General features: G+C 33.5%; 1 protein-coding gene across 2 annotated transcripts; it reads left to right on the top strand.

Moving 5' to 3' along the window:
• Nucleotides 1–5,711: 5,711 nt before the first annotated feature.
• LOC120629021 (orcokinin peptides-like) lies at nt 5,712–23,685 on the top strand. Of its 2 annotated transcripts, XM_039897747.1 has the most exons (8): nt 5,712–5,755; nt 10,616–10,695; nt 11,829–11,883; nt 12,377–13,005; nt 13,603–13,703; nt 15,891–15,992; nt 22,042–22,158; nt 23,189–23,685. In XM_039897747.1, exons 2-8 carry the CDS (start codon nt 10,621–10,623, stop codon nt 23,304–23,306), a joined length of 1,197 nt encoding a protein of 398 aa, XP_039753681.1. In that variant the 5' UTR covers nt 5,712–5,755; nt 10,616–10,620; the 3' UTR covers nt 23,307–23,685. The 2 variants fall into 2 exon arrangements, with proteins under 2 accessions (XP_039753681.1, XP_039753680.1); XM_039897746.1 differs by lacking the exon at nt 12,377–13,005 and having other exon boundaries at nt 13,595–13,703.
• Nucleotides 23,686–24,515: the final 830 nt, after the last annotated feature.

The following is a 24,515-nucleotide window of genomic DNA, read 5'->3' as shown; positions in this document are numbered from 1 at the left end:
TTCCATAGAAGATAAATGATGATAAAAAATCAATCAATTAATTCATCATCTCTGCGAATATTGGATGACCTTTACTTCAATATTCGCAGAGTATAACTATAATACAATATATTAATATCATGTATTTTATAATGTTTAATGTCCTTTTTCGTTCATTTGTCTTATAGTTATTCATAAATTATTTAATTCTATCTAGTAAGTGTAAGTGGCCTTGTCGTACTAACATATAAAATAGAGAAATTATAAATAAATGATGCATGCCATGTTGCTGTGTTCAGGCTAAAGGGTTCACCGCCAGCCACCAAGTTGCTCCTGTACGGCTTGGCGGGCCTAGATAAACTGCTTTGACTCTTTTGTGTTCTCCGAGACACGATGTCAAGATATAGGCTAATTCAAATACCAAAAATTAGGTCACCCCGATATGGACTTACGTGAACCCTCCACTAACGCAATCGACTGAATCGTATTGTCAATGAACCTATAGCAACCTGCAAACTACCTGCATAAAACGTAGCCACAACATGTACATAGAACTGTTGCTGCGTGAAATAAGGAATAATGTACATTGCCATTCATGGTATTACGGCTTTTCACTGAGTTGAATAAGGCGTACATTTAGTTTCGTGGGTAACATACCGCCAAAAAAATAACGCGTAGGTACAGCTGTTACGCTATTTGGAATTACTTTCAAAAGTAATATCAAAGAAGCCAGACCTAGTTTGATTGTCCTGGTATATACACCTACCGATGAACAAATATTGTTCGTATTCACATCAATGATTAGTATTATAACAAACAGAAAACACCTATTTTTAGAGTCAATCTGTTTGATGTATACACAGATCTAGAGTCACTCTAGATACTCAATTCTGGAGAGAAGAAATTATAAATTACACCATTATTACACCACGTTTAGCAGTTCAAGCATAATTTGATTTGAAAGAATAATGCTTATGCTGTATAAAACCTTGTGTTTTAGGGCTTTATTAACAATAATAATATAATAACAATCACTTCATTTCAGGCGAAGCCCATAGTAATACATTAAAAATTACAAAATTAGAGAAAAGAAAAAAGGAATAATTAATAATAAATAATATCGAGTTTAAATTAAAAATGCAATATAAATTTATTAAAATTCCATGTCATAAATATTAACAATAAAAATAAAATAATAAAAAATAAAAAATTACAATGAATAAAATTATAAAATAAAAAATAAAAATTATTACTGTTTGCTCCGTGTGTGTGTATGTAAACCCTGGACGTTTAAGCTTTAGAAAGCGTAATCTTTACTTCTACATTACATGTTTTTCTTAGTAGGCTTTTTTTTTGACACTGTATTTTTTTTTTTGAATATGTACTAATATTATAATGAGGAAAGATTTTTTGTTTGTTTGTACCCAATTGGCTCCGAAAGTACTGGAACGATTTTTACCATTTCTTCACCACCAACTATCAAAAAGTAACAGGCAATAATTTATTTTCAAAAAAATTGGAGATTCTTAAGAAAATTGCAATAATGTAACCCGATGTGTGGCTAAAGTAGCATAATTGAGTTGATAAAATACATTACTGGGCGTGCGATTCGAAAACTATTATTTTATAATTTAAACTATAATAAATAAGGTTACTTCGATAACGTAACGTGAAATTGGCTTATTTCTGAAATTCCACTGCTCCGGCAATCCCGTTTGTCAAGTAACGTAAATGGGTGTACTTTGGGAAGTCCAAAGCCTTAACTTACTTACCATAGAGATTACGCCATCATGCCATCGTTGTACGCTGGTAATTTTCACGAACGTCTGATAATAATCGTTACCATCGCCTACCAATGCTCATTTTATTTATAGCACTGTGGTGGGTCTTAGCTATATATTTGAGTCCAAGGTCGTGGGTTCGATTCCCACAACTGGTAAAGGTTTGTGTGATGAACATGAATGTTTTTCAGTGTCTGGGTGTATATGTTATTATTATTTTATGTATTTATGTTTATTAAATACATAAAAAAAATATCATCAGCTATCTTAGTACCCATAACACAAGCTAAGCTTACTTTGGGGTTAGATAGCGATGTGTGTATTGTCATAGTATATTTATTTATATTTATATTCCTACTAACAAATGTCTGCGTGAATAAATAATAAGGAGCATTAAAAAAAGAGAGCATTGAGTGCTTGTGAGTGCATTATACAAATGGTATAAAAATGTTGATGAATCCTTCGAACGTACGACTGAATGCATGAATACACTTTTAATGTACACCAAACAAAAATACAGAAATAAATACATAACAAGTGTCTGTTCATCCGAGTAGAAATAGCTTACTGCTGTGGTTAAAGTGCAGTCAAACAGATTTAAAAAATATGTCTTGCATTCGATAGCTTCCTTGAGGATTGTTATAGATTATTTGCCATCACACTTACACTTGGGATCCGAGAGATATAGTTATATTAGAGTTGTAGAATACAAGTAGAGCTTTTTATGACGGATCTTGTCCGGCGGGGTGATTACGTATCTCGCGACAGGCTTGCGACAGGCGTAAATCTTGCAATCACTGCTGTCAAACGTCACTTTTGTTTATTAATTGTATTGAAAACTGACGTTTGACAGCAGTGATTACAAGATTTACGCCTGTCGCAAGCTTGTTGCGAGACACGTAATCACCCCGCCGGACAAGATCCGTCATAAAAAGCTCTACTTCTATCATCTAATCACCCTGCGGGTACGTACTACCGCCATGCTTATTTCTGCCGCAAAGTACCATTGTTGCAATGCTGTTTACCGGTCAGCAGGACGTTGTGTCTGGTGTAATTACAGGCAAATAAGGCTTAACACCGGGCACACACAATCAGACAATTATTACCATGAAAAAATCAAGAGCGGGTGACGCGACGCGTATGGTGAGGATATATTGTTTTGTTTGTTGTATGTGAACGAAGGATCGGGTAAGCACTAGTTTATAATATCTGTAATTTCTGCGGTGAGGTAATAGTTAAGTTTATAGATTACATCATAGCATCGGTATGGGTAAAAGCTAAGACCTAGAGTCTAGCCTAGAGTCTCAGCCATGTTTAAATTAACAGCATCACAATCCTAGGACGAATGCAATATGCAATGTAATAACGTGACGGCATGCTGGATGCGAGCATAACTCAAGTATTAAAGTTATGTTACGACCTCCATCGCGCAATGGTGTGCTATATAACTTTCAAATACAAGGTGCTGGGTTTGGCTCAGCTTCATTTGGACATTTTTAGTCTATGTACTATTTGAAAAATAAAAGTATACAGTTCAATAATACTAATCCTTATATGAAGCGGCGATAGCTCATTAGTTAGGACTTCAGCTTCACTTTCGGCGGGCTGAGTTCGAATCCCAGCACGCATCTCTAACTATTGTAATTCATGTTAAGCAATTAAAATATCACTTAATTCAATGGTGAAGGAAATTCAATTATGTAAGCCTGAGAGTTCTCCATAATGGTCTCAAAGGTTTGTAAAGTCCAATCCGCACTGTGCCATCGTGGTGTCCTGTAGTGGGCCGGTAATGGGTTGATATGATGACAGTGACATGAAGCCGTTCAAAATATTTTTATTACACTCATATTTTTTGATGATTGTATCAATTATCATAATTTCACCCTGCGGAAGGGCACAAATTTTCCTAAAAAGAGCCAACATCCTCGGTCCTCATCCTAACACATTCGCTCATCACTTAATCAGTCATCAGTATCAGTTAACTCCAAAGTCTTGTACACAAAACCAGTCCGCATTAGAGTTTAGAGGAGTATTAATCATTCGTTGCAGCTCTTGGGGCTCCTATATGTCACTGTTATGCGATTCGAATAAAGCTTAAGGCTGCAAAAAATGCGCCGAAAGTGTCCTTAAGTCGTCCACTCCAAGTTCCACTAAGTACATTAGCGCTTAATTGTAGGGCTGGGATTGGGTTAAAAGACTTTATGCTATCTTCTGAGTTCTGACTTTATGCTAACTCTATTCGAAGAAAAGTTCTCAGTTCATTACGGAATACGAATATGGATAAATTCAATTGTAAAATTGTTTGGTGAAAAGTATACATTGTGCTTGTGTCAAAGAAGACATTCGTGCAGTATTCAAATTAACAGGTTTTAAATTTTGGGGCTACCTAATTACCTATGAAAGTAAGATCACGTAGAATTTATTTGTTATGTTACAGTTGATACATTTTGTGCACATTTTTGACAAGTTCTTCGGTGTAGCAAATACGTAACGTACCTACGTTGGAACGGTGATATATTTTGATATAAATTGTGAAATACGTGGCAACCACAAACCCGCAATGGAGGAGTGTGGGTTTGGCGACATAGGAATAACGCTCGATATCTTCGTTGATAAAGTATTTTTTAAGGTTGCAAAAAAACAAAACGCTATGGTTGTCTTTTTTTTAATCTAAGGCTTGCAGCGTCGTCTGTTTGTTTGTCTGCCCATGTGTAACCAACCTTGTTCCTAAAGAAGACTACTCTACTTTTCGTCATTATAGGAAAAATATAATCTTTAAAATTGCGTTTCAAATATTTATCTAGCGTAGCTTTTGTAGAATGCTGCAATAATAGTTTAAAGTCTATAAACCACATTAGAGAGGCGCGGAGGGCTTGTGCTCTAAATCTCTCTCTCCTAGTTTGCTTATTGGTAAGACATAATATAGCGATGAGTGCAGTGCCAAGCTCTAAGTAAACAATCCAGGCCCCAATTAGTCAGTGGTCGATCAATGTGCAAAAGCACTAATGAAAGAAAAAAATAATTAAAAAAACCCCAACCGAGTGTGTCGGACTCGCACACAATGAGTTCCGTACCATTATTTCGGCAAAAAATCAACATCATATCATCATCATCATACACACATCGCCATCTAGCCCCAAAGTAAGCGTAGCTCGTGTTATGGGTACTAAGACAGCTGATTAATTTTTTTTTATCATAATATACATAAATACTTATAATATGCACATAAACACCCAGACAATGAAAAACATTTATGTTCATCACACAAACATTTTCTACTTGTGGGAATCGAATCCACGGCCTTGGTCTCAGAAAGCAGGGTCGCTGCCCACTGCGCCAATCGACCGACATGTCTAACTATCACTGATTATGAGATACATACAGCCAGGTAGATATTCAGGCAGAAGGACAGACGACCGAACATCTTAGTAATAGGGTCCTATTTTACTCTATGGGAACGGAACCCTACAAAACGTTTATTAATTTTAATCGATTTGACAAAAATTAAATTGTCGTTGGTATCCACACTAGGCAAGCGAGTATCGTAGGTGTTAATTTAAGTTATGTTCACTATTCGCTCGGCTACCGTAAGTTTTTTCACAATTAAATATTTAAGTAAAAAGCGTGCACTGCTAATCGAAAACATGCTGCAAATCAAAAGCCACTGACCATTTGTCGCAGATGATATTTTAATACTAATAACCGTTTTTTCATTAATACTTTAAGTAATTGATCGACCACAGAGGCATAATTGCAATAACAGACATGGGTTTCTGATATACTTTAAGTTACAAAATGACAGTAAAAACAATAGAATCCACGATATAAGATGACAAAAGTTTAGTATCATTGTATATGGATGATGCGTCTAACAAGGCGGAGGGCGGGATCTGCCCGCCCAACAGCGTATATAAGCTCGCGCCGAGTCCTCAACGGCACAAAGCATAGAGACCGTCGACTCGACCGCCCAGCACTACCGACCTGACAAACAACCGGTAAGTTTAACATAAATAATAAAATATTCCTTTTATATTTCAGTGTGACCTCCAAAATTCTTATTTATTATTTCGAATTATATTAATATTTCATAAATAAATAGCACTTATACTTATACATACTAGTACTTATTATCAAAAGTTCATGTTAAATTCTACTAATTATCCGTTATACAAATAATAATTTTTTACCGAGCATTTCAATCTAAAATAAACAAAATATTTATTCTCATAGATTGAAATATATCAAAACTATGTATTTTACTTATTTACAACATAAATACTCTGTTAAAAATATTGTCTAGTGGTTTTTCTAATAAAATTTAAAGTCGTCAACAACTCGATTACAAAATTGTATTTTTTATAAAACTTTATAGTTTAATTAAATTTAGAACTCACTTATACGAAACCCGAAATTATTTACCTACAATAGGTAACTTCAAGTTTTCTGCGTGTTTGCATACCTTAATTATATTGAACAAGATATATTTCGGAGTAATTTTACATAGGCACTACATATTCAATATTTTGCCATCGTAATCTTGCAACCGCTTTACCATGAGGCATCGAAAGCGATTTCCTTACCCCAACAAATTTTAATATCATTCTATTTTTCCTATGACCAAAAATCACTGTTAGAAATACGCTCAGCAACGTAAGTACTTATTATTTTATATCGAATTGATAAAGGAGTTATTTTATAATTAATGACAAAGTCTTTTAAAAGAAATAGTCACTCAAAGTCCTACTCCAGATATCAATTGTCCATATCGTTCGTAATAACAATACGAACCAAATTAATTTTTTTTTAATTACATCAGAATACAATCTCATAATGTTAAAATGTGTTTTATTGTATTTGTGCTGTTATTTGTATCAGACTAAAAGTACAACAACGCAACTGTCATATTCTGTGTGTATGTATAGGTGTTGCTCATTAGCATACCACCCAGTAGATCAACTTTGTTAAATGAGGTGTCGTTTTCTTCGTCTGGACATTCCATTCAATTTAATTATTCACTTAAAAAATGTAATGATGTTATGAATAAACCTATATGGCAGATATAATAAAGCCATAAATACTTATAGAATTATAGTCGTTTAAAATTCAAATTTATCAATCCTCGGGATAAAATAATTTCTTACTTATTTACTGTTAGGACTAAACATAATTTTAATTTATTATAAGTTTAATATATAACTTCAAATTATTATAAACCAAATAACCTACGTATATAAAAAAACTTAATTGATCTAATTATATTTACACATTCTCAAACAATATATTCAATTAATAGAGAAATGAAGTAAAATAAATCATTCGTATTTTAAAGAGTAGTAGTTGACTTTAAGATTTGAGACACATATTTTCAATAAAAATCATATTTATATTAAAACAACAATTCTGTAACTGTTACAAGGCTAATTAGAATTCCCGCAGTAACATTGTGCTTCAAGTAAGGCTAATCATCCTTGCTTATGCTAACTTGAAGCACAATAAAGCAGGACAGTATTATTATACGCTTCAAACTCAATTAAATGCGATTGTATTCCCAGTCTATAACGTAGCACTGTTATGCATCTGTAATTGCATTGAAATATATATACTTAGGTATAATGTTTCAAAATAGCAAAATAAAAAATCTGTTCAGATAATTATTATAATAACTACCGGATAGACGAATACAATTTGGGAATAAAAAGTAATCTTTGTTATTTTCGCCCTGGTTCTGCGTGTAGAATATCTTGCTTTAATAATATCAAGAATAATCAAAAATAATACCAAAATAAAAATATATAACTGTATAACCCTTATACCTTTTTACCATATCAAGCATTTTATTAATGAAAAAATACTAGTGGTCTGTCAATTATTAATTAAGGTTCCATTATAAGAGACTATACTTCTATTATCACAGATTTTGCCAAGTATGACAATGACACTGTTGACAATTTTCCCATTTTTACAAACAAATTATAATCCAAATGTTAAAAAAGGGTATGTGTGCGTGTCATGTAAGAGTAAGCGTGTGTGTGTCGAATAGGCGTTATTGTTGTAACGTTTTTATTGATTTAATGGATTTATTATGCATTATTCAAAAAAAAAATCCGGATTCTACACTGCACTATTCTTCATAAATAGGGGTGCAAAGTTTTTGCTTCACGTATTAATAGATAGATAGATAGATATATGCATTCCAAGTATACTAGTTGTAAAACAAAAAGAATAATAGAAGAATAAAGAATATACTAGAATATTTCTATATTCGAATAAAATTCTATTAGGGAATGAAACCAATTTATAATAATTCAGGACCCGATTATATTAGTATGAACATGCGTAAAACATAAATGCCAACAATTTCTTCTCCTCTATATTTAGATTAAAAATTGCGAGCAAACATATTACGGTGATTGCTTGCTCGTGTAACATTTCTATAAACCGCGTATTGATGAATAATTAAGGTGGGCTACATACAAAATCCAATTCATCCACGTGTATGTTATTTTATTTTTTAAACTTTTTTTAAAATCTAAAACCAAATCAAAAACGTACTTCCGATTTTATAATATAAAGTTAGCATGTGCAAATGTTATTATGCTAAAGAATAGTTTAAAATAATCCAAAGAAAAGTATATAACTATAATAAAGAAGTAGAAAATATGTAAGAAGCGGTAATAGCCCAGAAGGTAGGACATCGATTATACTTTCGGGGGACCGAGTTCGAATCCCTGCAAGCACTTCAAACTTAAATTAAATACTTAATTTTTTTTCTTTTTATAAATATACTACGACAATACACACATCGCCACCTTTCTGAATAATATACATAAATACTTATAATATATAGATAAACACCCAGACACTGAAAAACATTCATGTTCGTCACACAAATATTGTCTAGTTCTGGGAATCGAATCCACGGCCTTGGACTCAGAAAGCAGGGTCGCTGCCCACTGCGCCAATCGGCCGTTCATTTCATTTTCATCACCATATCAACCCATTACCGGTCCACTACAAGCTATGGGTCTCCTTCCACAATGAGAAGGGATTAAGGCCGAAGTCCACCACGCTATATAAAATGCACATAACTTAGAAAAGTTAGAATTATATGCTGGGATTTGAATTTGGTCCCCGGAAAGTGAAACCGGAGCCCTCACCACTAGCTTATCACCGCTTACAATGAACTGTTATACTGATATTTATTTCAAATAAATATCAGTATAACAGTTTATAGTGTCTATATATAGTATACAAAATATTTTATTTTTCCTTAAAGTTGGACCTTAAGGAAAAATAAAATAAGCATGTATAATTTACTCCGGCCGATCAAGTGAATGAGATCCTTACTTACAATCCAATCATCTTGACTGCAGATGCAATAGGTCGTTATCTTAGTTTAAAAGGTAGTTATGTTATGTACAAGAGACCCCCGGACCGCCTTAATATGGAAAATTAACTTCATTAGAGAGTCAATAACTATTTTTCAACGACCTACTTTTACTATATAAGCTCTATATAGTTTCTATAAAATATATGATTTTATACAAGTACATTGCAGAGTTTGAGAGTGATGTATGCTAAGTCCATACTTATCTATCCTTCCTTTAGCATTAATAACCTAAGCGTAGCAGATACTCCATAGTCTGCGAAAAGAGCAATGGTAGTTTATCTAATTAGATGGGAATGAGTATGTTTTTTAAAAGTATCGAGGATGGACATTGTATATTTCAAGAGATTTTAAAGAGAAAGCTATTAAAGTCTAATAAAAGTATTAAATAATTCAGCTTGTAATTAAATTCCCTATAGATATTCCAATTTTAATATGGTTCAACTATTCTACTACTACTAAATATAAAGAAAAAGCAACGAATAAACTAAATAATACATACTTACTGAAACAACAAAATTAAAAAAATAAGTCAAAGTACAATCTCATTAAACAAGATAATATCCCACTATGAATACACGTTGAACACGCTACGAGTAATATGCTACGACAGCAGTCCGAGCGCTGGGGGTTAAAGCAGTGTTATTTTGAAGTTACAATTGTACGTCATACCTTGAAGTTCCTTAAAATTAGAATAATATTTATAATATATAAGAGCGACAAAAATAATAAAATTCGCAATGGTAAAAAGTCCCCAGGCTGGATGTCTGTCGTACCATATTGTACGTAGAGCGTACTAGTACGTAGCGTATATGTACGTACGATCGTAGCATGTGCTACAGGTTTCGTAAAATATGCTACAACTAGCTTTTATAATTCGGTAAAAAATTATTGGTGACAAGGTTGTTCGAAAACAGTTAGTTCGCTTTGCGCACATAACACACAAGATTATTGGATTTGAAATTGTTGAATCGTAAAATGTTGATATTGACATTAACTAAAATGCAACTGCTGGGTTGCTTCCAAGCTTGCTTTTCGGTAAAGATGGATGAAGTCAAAAAGGTAATACTAGGCATTTTAAAAGTGATTCTAAGAAGGTTTACTTTAAACAGCCGTCTAGTTGATCTAGGGGAGTGCAGTATGACCACGGATCGATTCGATTTTCAGGGTGGGTCCAGAGTGGTTTGGTGTTGGATTTTTCTATTAATAGCTTAAATTTTCATTGAAATTCCGGAGTTGACAGAGAGAGAGAGAGAGAGAATATCTCGGTTTTTTGCGCTAAGATGTAATAAGAAGTTAAAGACCATCAACCCGCACTGACAAGGCGTGGTGGGTTCATGCTGTAACCCTTTTTCCTTTAAGTGCTGAGGCCTGTGCCTGTCCCGTGAGATGTTGATAGGCGTGATGATGACCTGCAGTACCGAAATGAATTTTGTATTTATTTTAACTCATAAATATCTTTTGACAGTTGCAATGGTGCGAGCCGCAGCTACTGTGGCTATGGCCTTAGCCACACTGCTGGTCTGCTGCAACGCTGATCCTCACCAGGTAACATTCCTACGAGTAAATCTTTTTAGTCAAAGCCAACTGTCTGAACTGAATCATGTCTCGTTTATAAATCTTAAGGAGGGTCAGAGTAACTCAGCGGGGAAAAGACACAGATATCCTACGGAGTATCACTATGTGATAAAATAAGTCATTTAGATATCCACGTAGAACGAAGGACCGTTACGACACCGCAAAAGAACGAGCAGTGTTATTAAAACCCCCACTTGGTGGACTGACAAACATAAAACGATTCGGAGGAAATAACTGGAACCTGGCAGCACAAGTCGTGGAATTCGGAAGTCCTATGTATTTCCAGCAGTGAACGTCTATCGTTTATCTTTAGGTGATGATTTTATCTAATACAGTTCTTCACGTCCCGTAAATTTCATCTATGAACTCAAATCAATAATGCTATTTCGTTTTTGTCTTGTTTTTATACAAACTAAAATACTAAGTCCCTCGTTGGTGTAGTTACTATGTTTTACTTTCGATCACTAGGTCCCGTTTGCGATTCCCAAGTCTACAAAAATTGCTACTGGGATTTTTTACCAAGTAACTTTGTAGTACAAGCCAAAAGGGGATGTCTATCCTCATACCCCGGATGAAAAATTAAACAATCGGTATAGGCTATCACTATAACGAAATAATCTTAAAGGCCACCAACCCGTATTGAAACAGCATGGTGGATCTAGTTTTTGAATGTCTCTGTCCTATAAGATAGGAGGCCTCTACATAGCAACCGAACGTTAATGGGTTAACGGTGATGATGATGAATAAACCAGCAAAAAATTTAAACACGGACCAATTAGTATTATTTACTCAAAATTCCAGTGGCTGCCAATATTAATTAAAAATTATCATGTTGGCCAAATTATACGAATCGACCTAAGTAAATGCAATTCCAATTTAAGCTCCCAATCAGATTCTAATCACATTATACCAAAAGGAAATTAGAACAGAAATAATGAAATAATAGTGAGAAATTTTAATAAAGCCTCAAAGCTTATAAAGGCTCTGCTTACATTTACCTTTTATGTAATAAGCTCAATTGCGTCAAAGGAACGGTTGTGAAGTGCTACGAATCCTTTTGAAGACTATTGCTTTAAATGTAACGCTTCATTTTATTTTACCAGGAACAAGATTTAAGAGTAGGCGGGCATAACACCGGAGATCGCTACGACGTTAACGGTAAGGGTGTAAGAGTTTACACTACTAGATTGTTCTCCGGTTCATGTTCTATGCACTTTAAAATATTATTCTGAATGAACCCAGCACATAATATTTTATTGAATATTTATACAATAATATTTATGATATAAATTATATATTTTTAAATAAACTTTTAAACGCGTTTAGTAAAAATATTTCCACATTTTTGTCAACACCCCCTTTTGTAACACTTATTTTATTAATACTGTATGCACTTATTTTATTCAATGGCACAAAATAATTTCAACAAACTTCTGCACAAGTTATATCAAGTTTCCCACACACGTTGCATTCATGGTGATGGATTACAGCACTTCACAGAATTCCCCAGCACTTATCAAGATGCACTGCACAACACATATTGTGAAACCTGAGCACTATCCTGGGTAAGTCAAAAACGAAATAAATTCAATAAAGTTTCATCCGTAACATTACTTTGGTTGCTTCCTAACTATTAAATAACTTGTTCCAGATTTTAGACGTAGAGAAGAACTTGATGATATCATGAGATTCCTTATTCAATATGAAAATAAATTGGAAGACAGGAATTTTGGTGGAATGGATAGAAATACCATACTTGGTCGTCTTATAAACTATGAAAACAATCCTTTGAGAGGACCCACAAGTGGTTCAAGTTTCCCTGGACACGATATATATGGGGGCAAAAATATAAATGGAGGGTCACCAGTTTTGACAAGAGATATGGAAGATAAAATGCAATACGCTAGATTTGTAGATTCTCTGGGGGGTGGTAACTTTGTACGGTCTCTGGATAGTATAGGCGGAGGAAATTTCGTGAGGAATTTAGACTCAATTGGCGGGGCTAATTTTGTCAAGAGGACCTTGGATTCAATCGGTGGAGCTAATTTCGTAAAGAGAACCTTGGATTCAATCGGTGGAGCTAATTTCGTCAAGAGAAACTTGGATTCGATTGGTGGAGCTAATTTTGTCAAGAAGAATCTCGATCAAATTGGTGGACCCAATTTGGTCAAGAGACACCTGGATTCCTTAGGCGGTGGAAATCTAGTACGTAATTTAGATTCCATTGGAGGAGGCAATTTCGTCCGACGACAGGTTGATTCTCTAGGTGGCGGAAACTTTGTTTAAACTATAAATAATCTCTACTTAATATAAAATAATAGTTACATTCGATCCATTAAATTCTTAATTAGCACCAACTCTGTTGTACTTTAAAAACAAATGACTAAAATCAAAATTACGGGTGTTAGAGCCACCACGTTTCTATGATTAAAATTCTGTGTGCCCAAGTATGACCGAGTTGGTAACAATGTACGTAAAATATAATGTTTGCTGTGTTCATAAGCAAGTTTAATATTTTTGGTGTCGTGTTTTATGAAATAAAATTACCGTATGAAATAAATATCAAGCAAATGAGAAACCATCTTTGTCGTATTTTTATACTCCAATTATATCCACATCCTATAATATGTTGAATAGAAATCCCTAACTAGTGCTCTTTCATAAAACTATTATGGTAACGCTTTCATAATTTCCATACGTAGCTTCGGAAGCTCAAGATTTTTCTTTTTACAAAAGGTCGCGATATGCAGGTAATTATATAACTTGCCTCACATATATGAAAGGAGGTAAGATCTTCCATGTTAAATTAATGAAAATTGGTTTCTGTTGTATATTTATTTTATGCAAAAAATTGTTAATTATTATTTAGGTCATAAGCAACGGAATTTGGATCCACTGGGCGGAGGTAACTTGGTTCGTGAAGTTCGAGAGTTACGACGCTTTCCTTATTTCATGGGAAGAAGATTTGAATACAACAGGTATGTTAATGATCATTGTTATCATCTCCTTAGTTATATTATTTAATAAAATAAAATAAAATTCGTTTATTTTGATTCTTACATAGTAAATGTTGTGGAGACCACCTAGTCAGCATCAAAACACCGTCAGACGGCCTCACTCTTCTATAGCAACAAAAGCCTATAAAAAAATTAAAAATTAAGAAAAAAAGATTGAGTAGTGTTTCTTGGTGTGTATAGTTTTATGTGTATGTGTGTGTGTGTGCCTGTCTGTACGTGTGTGTGATTGTGTGTGTACATGTTATTGCGTGCTTCTATATCTATTATATTAGTATTGCTATTCTTATAACTATAGAAAATCTGCAACTGGTTTGCAGAGTAGCAACAAAATCAGGTTAATGAGTTTTAATAAGCTTTAATAAGCGATACATTTGACATCAAAACCGCGGACCTACCTAATGATTACAAAGACGCAAATTAAAATCAAAGTTAATATATATAAAATTGTAGGTAAACACGTTCACTCAACGTTACGTTACGTCAAACGTACGTGACGTTGCATCACTTGACTAGTGATATCCTTAATCATACTAAATCTCAGGAGGATTAGGATCGCATGCGGCCTCTAGAGTTCTAAAGATAGTAAAATCTTATTGGTTTCGATAAATTATAAGTACCTACTGGTAAACTCATGCCCTCGAACGTATAATCGGTATGGGCCTATGGGGAATATTGCATTAAGGTTAATATAATCATTTGAGTTCACTGCTATAGGTTTGCTTAAACCATGCTTGTACTTTGAGTATGTTAAAATTACAAACTTACTGAAAATCAGCAAAATATGCGGCTTGGTTAATTTCGCAAAATAAGATCATTACTCAAAAAGATATTTTACTGAGTTACTTATATTTCATATTTAGGCGAAAAATAAAGTGTTCAAAATGCAGCCCAATTGAGTAACTTAAGGTTTTTCAATTTGAAATTCGACACAAAGCATTGCTACACGATGAATAATAAACCAATCGGAAAATATCTTTTGTATTACGTAACATTCTGTTTCTTTATTAGAAATGCCATTTATTGCTTACTGAGTCGTGAAAGCCTACGTTTTGTCGACAGCTAAAGCTTTTTAAACCCCTTTTTTAAAAGTAGATAGGTAAGGTACACATGGATAAATCTTTTTTCGTTTTCCAGTGGAATGCAAAAACACAAACAGAGCTGTTTTTTTTCTTTTGCTTGTGTGAGCAATATAAACTCGGATGATACAAATTGTGTATTTGCTTTTAACTGAAATGAATTTTCTCATACAGTTTTTTACATAACACGAAAATAAAATGCTAAATCGGTAAAATAGCAGAAGCCCACTAGTACCTTAAAGCTGTACACAAAATTGGTATATATCAACATTTTTAAAGCAATCGATGAGTTTCCTTAATATCGATTAGAATTTGAACACCAAAAAATTTATACAGTTCCACTTAGGTTGATCAGAGGGCGATATTGATATACAACCGTTTAACTTTTCTAAAGTTTATTTTAACATTTCCAATTTTTGCAAATACCCAATTTTTTTTTTTAAGTTGGTATTTTATTTGGTAATTTAATACATTTTATAAAGTTTCATTATATTTTTTATTTGACTTTTCACTCACAAAACTTTGCAAAATTATCTATAATTTTTTGTCGGTGTAGTCCATTGATATGAAGGGACCAGCCGAACAATGGGTAAAATTACACCTCATTAATGTGTGTGGTAAACTACACACAGCAATATATGGACACAGTGAATTTTTAACCCGAGTTCGCACGGATAGATTTAAAATTTGAAAATATTGATTGAATATAAAAATACTCTGTATGACTTAAAAGAGCGAGAACTTTTCTCTGGAACTCAATCGAATATATCTCTCTCATCGTTAAGACAGTAAAAGAATTTTCAAAATTGGATCAGTAAATACCCTTACAATCTCATAAACTTTAGGTACCTATTTACAATATTAGTAAAGAAATGACTGTAATCGTAATAGATAACGCTTTCGCCCCGTTTTTCTAGTTGATAAAGGCTAGTGCACCTAATGTTTGTATTAATGGTGCCCCACCTAATTATTTCCATTAATATTATGACTAAAACGTTCTACTTTTTTTTCTAAGTAAACATTATTAACTTGGCTGACAAATCGATCGTGTTTAAGTTAACTTTGCTTGCAGTCCATATGGAGGCAAGCGGGACAATTGGCCGCTCGTGATGCCAATCGAGTACGGATATTACGGAGAGGGACTTCCCAAGCGCAATTTCGACGAGATTGACCGGTAAGTGATACTTATTGCACACTAGACTTTGATATGAAAACAGAAAACATTTAATACTAGTAGTATTTATAAGAGCCAATAGAATCTTTCATAAAGTTATGAAATAACTCATTATCATTTTGTTGTTATGAAGAAAAAATAAATGTATTTCTTGAATTAAACCTAAATCTATGAGTGTCTTAAGAATACCCGGCTTTGGAGACTAAAACGTACTTAGCTGGGTATTATTTTTGTTATCACAATTCAAATCTTCACTACTTATCAAGTAGTATTTGTGTAGTAGTCTGATAAAGTCTAAATTGAGTTTAACTAAACTAATTTTGATAAAAAAAATCTCCCGTTAATGATATTTCTATTGTTTATATTATAAATTTGTATCAAAAGAATACCACACCAAAATATATTTGAATCGACTTAATGTTAAACTAGAAATAAAACACTTATAAAGAAAAATCGTAACTTTATGCTGTATACAATAGGACAATGGTCTGCCTATTCAAAATTATTACGCCTCATTCAACGCCAACGTTTTTGTTAAGTTAATTAGTGCCTTAAATACAAAGCATAAGACTTTTAGTTATGAATTCTAAATGTATGTCGGTACTAACTATACGAGCAACATGGGAAATTTACTCACTTCAGCAAAACTTTGAGCTTTAATTTTGTAGAAGCTTAACAATGCATGTCCAAAGTTATAAGATTTCTTTTTAATTACTGGATAGAGGCTGGCGAAACTCTGGAGAATTTTTGAGTGTTAAATAATTGTTTTGGGGATAAGAGAGCGAGAGAGTGAAGAAAAAGGTATATTTTATCACGAAGTTAGGCACAATATGATTTTAATCAACATCGCGAAAATATGTTACCCGTCGAAATCGAAACTCGGTCAGCCAAATAATTGAGTATAATACGAGTAAGCGAATATACTTATGTATTTAGGTATATACGTTTTACTTGCTAGATTATTCAAGCAAACTCACATTAGTAGATTCAACGACGTAGCCTTAGTTTAACCAAGGTATAAGATTTGTTATAACTGACTCGTTGGTTTAGTGGTTGGTATGTCTATGTTCAACTTCTGATCTCGAGAACTGGGTTCAATTCCTGGGTTAGGACACGAATTCTTAGGTGTTGGGTTTGTCTGTTAAAAATTCCCAACACAAGCCTGGAGTTGAAAAATTTGCGGACTGAGTTCCTCGGAAAGGATGAGCCGTCTGTACAAGTTATTGTCAATAAAATGTGATGTAAATCGTTAAAGCCCACCAAATCGCATTACACCAGTGTCGTGGGTCTATGGTTTGAAATGTTCTCTCTTATAAGAGAGGAAACTTTTACCCAGTATTGGGATTTTTGAAAATGTTGATCTCGAAAACAGCTCTCCAAATCGCAATAGAGCAATATTGTGGGTTTTTGATCCAAAATTCTATCTACAATAAGAAAGGAAGCCTATGTCAAGGAGTGGGCTGTTAAACATAATAATCGCGAAACGCTCTAATGGGTTGTAGGATCAAGTGAATTTAGGCTCGTTTTTGCTTCTCAAGTTTATCTAAATATGTACCACCTATTTTCTCCAAAAAACAAGCTTAGCTGCCATAGCTTAAAGCAATATTATTTTTAAATAACAGTTCCGCAAACACCTTGATGTTCCTAAAATAAGGATTTTAATCCTAAAAAAGCAAGCATTGTATTAAATAATTCTGCTAGTCAAATCCCTGGGTAATATAAAATTTATTATAGGTTATGTTAAACCGTTGAAGCGTAGGTTAGTCTAAGCTAGACATACCTCTTTAATACGAGAAGGAAGGTTCGGGCCCATCAGTGCATTAATATGGTTGACTAACTAACCCGCGCAACTTCGTCTGCACCAAATCGGTTATAACAGTTGTTTCATATGCCTTTCCACTTGCTGTTATCTGTGAATAGTTATGTCCTTTATCTCCTACAATATTTATCATTAAAATTACAATACATGCTTGATAGCATACACTTTCAAATAAAAAAATAATAATTAAAATCGGTTTAAATTTAACGGAGCTATGAAGTAAAATTGATAAATATTTTTATCCCATTTCCCGGAGGAAACTTATAGTTTATCGGGATAAAAAGTATTCTGTATGTTGACCCGAAATATCAGCTACTACTATACCAAATTTTATTTAAATCCGTTCAGTAGTTTCACGTGATGCCCGGACAGATAGACAGAGAGACAAAAATTAAATAAAAATATGTTTTGGACTCAGTATCGACTATAAAGCATCCCCCGGTCAAAATTTTCAAAATATATCAAATGTACAGAAATATTCCAGTTACAGTTTTATTATGAGTATAGATAAAGATAAATCTTAATAACTTTTATATTCTTGGTTTTTTTTTCATTAAAGCGCCTCACTAGGGAGTTTAGTATTTCTTAAAAGATTTATGAGCATAAACCGCAACGAATATTAATTAAAGAAATCCAAATTGTGATTACATCTTCCCCGTCGCCCGTTGAATACAAAGAAGCTGGAAGAAATTTGGCCCGTCTGCTGGTTATCTATATGAATAAAAACAATAAATTGTTTTGGTATATACATTTTAAGGTCATCATCAACCCATCACAGTTTTTTACAGCAAGTGATATTTAAATTGCTAAAATTAAAAACGCAAATAACTTCGAAATTCAGTGGTGGTGGTGGTAGTGGCGTACCTGGGCTCGAACTCTTTAAAGTATGTGTTTATTTAAATGCCTATATCACGAAAAACCGGCCAAGTGTGAGTTGGATTTACACACGAAGGGTTCCGTGCCGATATTTGAAAACGCACATAACTTAGAAAAGTTAGAGGTGCTTGCTAGGACTCCAACTCGGTCCCCCAAAAGGTAAGCCGAAGTCCTAACAATAGGTTATCACCACTAAGCGCAGCTTTATCACTGGCCTTTGTTTGATAAATTTATTTATAGTTACAGTTAGATAAGTTTTAGTTACAGTTAGATTTGGAACATTGCTAGTTTTACCGAAAAAGATGTGTTGCCAAGCGATTTGGCGTTCTGGTACGATGCCGTGTACAAACAATACATTATACCCTGACATGTTATTGCGCAACCATTAGGTTTCGATCAAAAAATAGGAGTTCTGTTAAAAAAAACTACAAATTCGGTTATTAATTTCATTTCAATCAGTCAAATACTGACTTAAGTTACATCAACGCAAAATCTACACATTCACTAATAGGTAATTTCACCTTCACGTTGATGAAACCATGTTAAAACAACAGTGGTGTCTGTATTTAACTTTTAGCATATTCGTAGCGTTTCGCTAACGTTATTATACGGTACATGGGTAACATTATCTCAACATTGGGTTCATTTCAGTTAGGTAAGTACGTAATGTGAAGTGTAACTTTCTCGTAGCCGGAGGGAGTTACTTGTGTTTTGTTGAAACTTTCACTGTAGGTCTTAACTAGTGTTGCCTTTGGTTATGGAGCTTTGTTATTGTTTATACATTTCACGTGTTTGTTGAAAGCACAAAGCTTTGAACGTGAAACTGAACTACGAGTGTGTTTAAACGACCTCCCTGGCGCAATGGTAAGTTAAGTGGGTGCTCACGGTTTTTTATTTCTATCTCATTTTGGGCAATTTCAGCATTAATAATTACTGAATTTCATATTTTCTGGTTGGAGACTGCGACCGTAACTAGCAACCGACAAAGACGTGCCGCTAATCGACTTAGCGCTTTGGTACAATGCCGTTTAGAAATCGATTAGGAACATACTTTTCCTACTACCATCTTAAACTGCGTTAACCCCCAGCAGATAAAATTGCAGTCAATTTAAACCTTCCCTCATACGGTTTTTAACTCCTTCAGAATCAAAATAGTTGATAGAAATAGAGTCAGTGTACAAGTTGTACAACTTAGCCATTGACTCTATTGTTGTAAAAAACGTATGAGGGAAATTTATAATTATATTTATTTATTATATTTACAATATGCCCATAACACGTTATGAGATGCAAGCAAATTTACTTAGAAGGTTTTACATTTCCCTTTCTGAATGTTACGCGTAGTCGTCAAGTTTTTAAAGTACTCCGTAATTATCAAGACTATTTAACGACCATTTTTTATTTTAGATCTCTCACCAAAATACGTGTCACCTTATTTGGGTTTCGTAGTGTCACTACACCATTGCATAGCAGTAGGTACATATAAACATATCAGAATGCCACCTCTCCTCTATTTACTACCATCCACAGCGCTCACCAACCAAGCATGGTGATTACGACAAACCCTCCCGTTGGGAGAGGCTTTTAATTCAGCACTGGACTCAGCATATGTAACTCACTAATGATGAAAACATCTAAATGCCAAATTACTATACAATGACCTATATAACAATCTATATCATACAGACAGATGGACGAATAGTAAGAATAGGTTTATAGGGGTTAAATTTTTCATTATGTTCTGGTTTACGCTCAAAACAACGACCTTTTGGTAATGTGTTGCAATGAAACATAAATTCATGTCATAACTTATAATGCATTTCTACTTGGATTCCTGGTTAAATTGCAAGAAAATCCCCAGTGTGGAAATTTTAACTAATGCATTGAAACCCTTTTAGACTAGAGAGAGCAAACAAAAATTGTTCATAAATGTTTGTCAGTATTTGCATGAGGAATAAACCTCCATGTTAATGCAAGGCTCGCGCATTGAGGGTTATTTGTCTGAAAAAAAAATAGATAGGTTAGGTACCTATCTGTTTTTTTGAACTTAAACTTGAACTACTGTAACTAAAATAAAAATATATAATATTTATATATTAGACAGTTTACCTATTATTGATGATTTATTTTGATACCAACCTACATTTGTGCCTACAATGTTAAGAAAGAGGTCTCGGGAAAATAACCTATAGGTTTTAATAATAAACATTAATCAGTCAGTGAGAGGCACAAAAGCTTTGAAAAGTTATTTCTTTTTGTGCTTATAACTTTAGAAACATGAAAATTCACTACTTATCTATTCGGCATAAGTTTCAACTTGGTTTCAACAACAAACCCAAACTTTATCTTAGAAAAGGATAGTGACAGACGGATAGACAGATGGCACATAAGACCAACAGACAACTGAGTTATCATATTTTATGGGTTCCGTGTTCGATTTTATTTATGTATTTATAAGTAAAATATGAAGGGTAATAAATACTAGTAGATCCTGGCTAAAGTATACTTTATCACGCAGTCGTACGGTGTTTGATTAATGATACGTCGAAACGGCATGTGCGTGACAACACTTCCAAAAGCGCAACAGACTCTTGTACATTTTGACAGTTTTTTGACACATTATTTAGTCTGGTAGACCATACTGCGTAACTACCATTATAATAAACTTAGCGGTTATGATCCACTGGATAAACAATTACAGTTTCAATTCTGCCATTCTAATAAAATTTAGTCTCAGTGTTTGACCTAATTATTTAAAATTTTCAAATGAAACGTTAAAAATGTGACTGATTATTTTTTGTTAAAGAACATAGTTTTCTAGCTCTCCTTTTACCTACATTAGAAACAAAAATGAATAAAATAAAAATAAAAATTTTAGTTACACAGTATGGCATTGTCAAAAACCGATGTTAACTGTGTTCATGCAAATAAATATGCATATTCAAGGACATAAATAAAAGGGGAATAATATAAAATAGGTTTCACAGTCAAAAACTCATGTCTTTTTGCTGTGATTATTTATTTATTCAAATCCCCTTCGACGTAAAGCCAGTAAGCTTACACTCTAGCTTTACAAACTTAAGAAGGCTTATGGCAGTCGATAATATTTTGAGACGCGTAGTCAATATAACAAGATTATTATCGAAAATTATTGATGATGGATGTTCCGTTAGAATAATGAATAAATTATAGGGCTAACAATATAATATTCATAACACATTCAGAACCCCGTTCACGTTTAAACTTATAAACCAAAAGAAAAGAAAGTATTCAGAGCCATCTGGAATATTAAAGTATGCGAAAATATTTGTTTACAAAATGTTCTTGTTTTCTAAATAAACTGTATTTTTATAGATCGAACCTGGATAACTTTGTGAAGAAGCGTAACTTTGATGAAATCGACCAGACTTCAATGCCGTTCCCCTTCAAGCGGTTTTACCATTTCGTCGGACCAAACTACCTGGACTCAGTGTAATGTTCCTTTTTTTTTAATTATTGCAAGTTATTTTACTCCATAAGTTAGGAGCGCCGTTTAGTTCAGCATTATTTTGTCGGACCTCACTACCTGGACTGTGTAATGTTTCTTTTTTGTTTTGATTCTTACAAGTAATTTTAATCGATAAATTAGAAGCGTTGTTTAGTTATGCAACTAAGCGTAGCCACCAGTCGCCAATCCTTGTTGCTGAATGCAGTCGTAAAACGCGCTAAGCGCTTATGACCATGCAAACGCTCTTTTTTATGAAGAAAATATAAAAAAAATCTCGTTTGCGACCTGTGGCGGCCACAAGTGGTTCAGCGGTGGCAACCAAGTGGGCGGCAACGCTAACATAATTAAATATCGACTGGAAATACTTGACGCAATTGCACTAACCTACTTAATTGTTCTGAAATTCCAAACCTTGATTTACTTGCCACCCATCTGTCAGTCTGTTGAGTTAATCACGATGGTCTTCATTTATGGGTTATTGAGAAAAACACCAATGATTAATTATTTTTCGTACTATATCTAAGACTGTAAAATGGTCGAATAATGCAGTAAGGTTGTATGCCACAAGGATACAATCATACGGAGTGTGTATGTTTTTTTTTAAGGAGTCTAAAGAGAGAATTAGTCTTTTAAATAAATCTTTCTGCGACATCTCGCTTTTGACAGCATTCAATTTTTTAAATATTGAAAATATCTTTTGTAAGGAAGGTTTTGATATAGGTTTCAACATACCCGTATCAGTTATTCTGATATTGTTGAACCGTAAACATTAATTATTATCATCTGCATGAATATTGCCTCGTTTAATGACTTACTTATTAGCAGACATTTGCATAAAGGAATTGAGTTACATATGCAGAACTTCTCAAAGAGACAATATTATAAATATATTGCTTTAAGCTGCCATATTCTCTAGATTGTTTTCAAAGATGAGTAAACAAATAACAGCGCTAGAAAGTTTTAACACCATCTAAAATAGTATCCTTAAAGATTTAATTAGAATATTTCTTACAGATCGAGCTTCGACAAGAAGAGATACAGACCAGACTTCCCCATGGACGAGATTGACCTGTCTCAATTCCCCATCGGCTCGAAGCGCTCATCCGGAATGCCCGTTCATACTCTACGATAAACTGTCACTAACAAACAACTACCAAAACCAAATCACAAATCTTGCCAAACTTTTGCGTTGTAATCATTTCGCTGTCCGTCACGCCCGAAAAACATAACTTAACTAAACCTGTTTTAATAAGTTTTATCCCCATTTCGAATTGATGTTCGTGACTTCAATACATTAATAATTATGCAAAATACTCGAATTAATACTCAGCGAATCCTTCTCGAATTATGTAGTTACTTCAAATAAGTAAATAAAATTATTTGATGTAAATTTTGAGTCAATATAATAAAATTATACTTAGTAGGTGATATTTAATTAGTAGCTCTAGCGGAGAGGGGGTGTATCAAATATCTAAATGTCTAATGTTATATTTACATAAAAGTATCGAAGAAATATCTAACTAAATTATTTTTCTTGAAGTATAAATCTCAAAAAAAAAGATAATAAATTATATGAATAGTATTATTTTGAATATAAATATATTACTTTTAAAATGATAACAGTCTATTAATTCTTCCTTTCTCTTACCTTCCCATTAATTTCTTAAGGTCGAGACAGACTGGTCACATAGGCTACGCAATTTTTCAGAAACTACATTATTACTTATTTATTGTGAGCGTTGTAAAGAAATAGTCCATATTTTGTGTATGAGGTAAGTTTTAGAAACATTGGTCGCATGCGTGGGATGGCTAACGAGCATTCCCTTCACCTTCCCAAGCCTGAACAGGATAATTTTTTATTGTGTTCCTTCCTGTTTTCCTTCGACATTGGGATCGAAGACTGTTCTAGGTCGGTACTCAAATATGCTATTTGGATTGCATTCTGGTTGTTCTTTATCATTTTTTTTGTTTTTTTTTCATGCAACTTCTACATTGTGCAGAGTCTACAACCGGGTACCTACCAAAATACCTATTATGTCCTGGGATAAAAATTTTTATTTATCAACTACGTCAAACTTTTTTTTTTTATATTATTATTAATTTTTTCGTCCGCTTCATTTTCTGTCTTTGTTTTATTACATAGTTTTATCAGCTAAAGATATACCATTCTAACAGCTTATTTCAAGTGATTTTACATGACAATACTAATTATTCTACTTTTCTTTTTTTTTGATCTGGATATTGTTGGTCGATGTAGCGTGGAAGGCGTGTGACTTATGTCATAGATTGCATAGATTATGAAATGAAATGAAGAATTCAAATATCATAATACCTTGCATAC

The sequence above is a fragment of the Pararge aegeria genome, chromosome 13 (genome assembly GCF_905163445.1).
Source record: "Pararge aegeria chromosome 13, ilParAegt1.1, whole genome shotgun sequence".
NCBI lineage: Eukaryota > Metazoa > Arthropoda > Insecta > Lepidoptera > Nymphalidae > Pararge > Pararge aegeria.
The sequence above is the reverse complement of the archived record's forward strand: the minus strand, read 5'-3'. Positions and strand labels throughout refer to the sequence as shown.

Excerpts from the sequence above, each read along its gene's own strand:
- LOC120629021 (XM_039897747.1), top strand. The coding sequence starts at position 10,621 with ATGGTGCGAGCCGCAGCTACTGTGGCTATGGCCTTAGCCACACTGCTG. Across the intron at positions 10,696-11,828 it reads GCAACGCTGATCCTCACCAG|GAACAAGATTTAAGAGTAGG; the intron begins GTAACATTCCTA and ends TTATTTTACCAG. Across the intron at positions 13,006-13,602 it reads CTCTAGGTGGCGGAAACTTT|CAACGGAATTTGGATCCACT; the intron begins GTTTAAACTATA and ends TTAGGTCATAAG.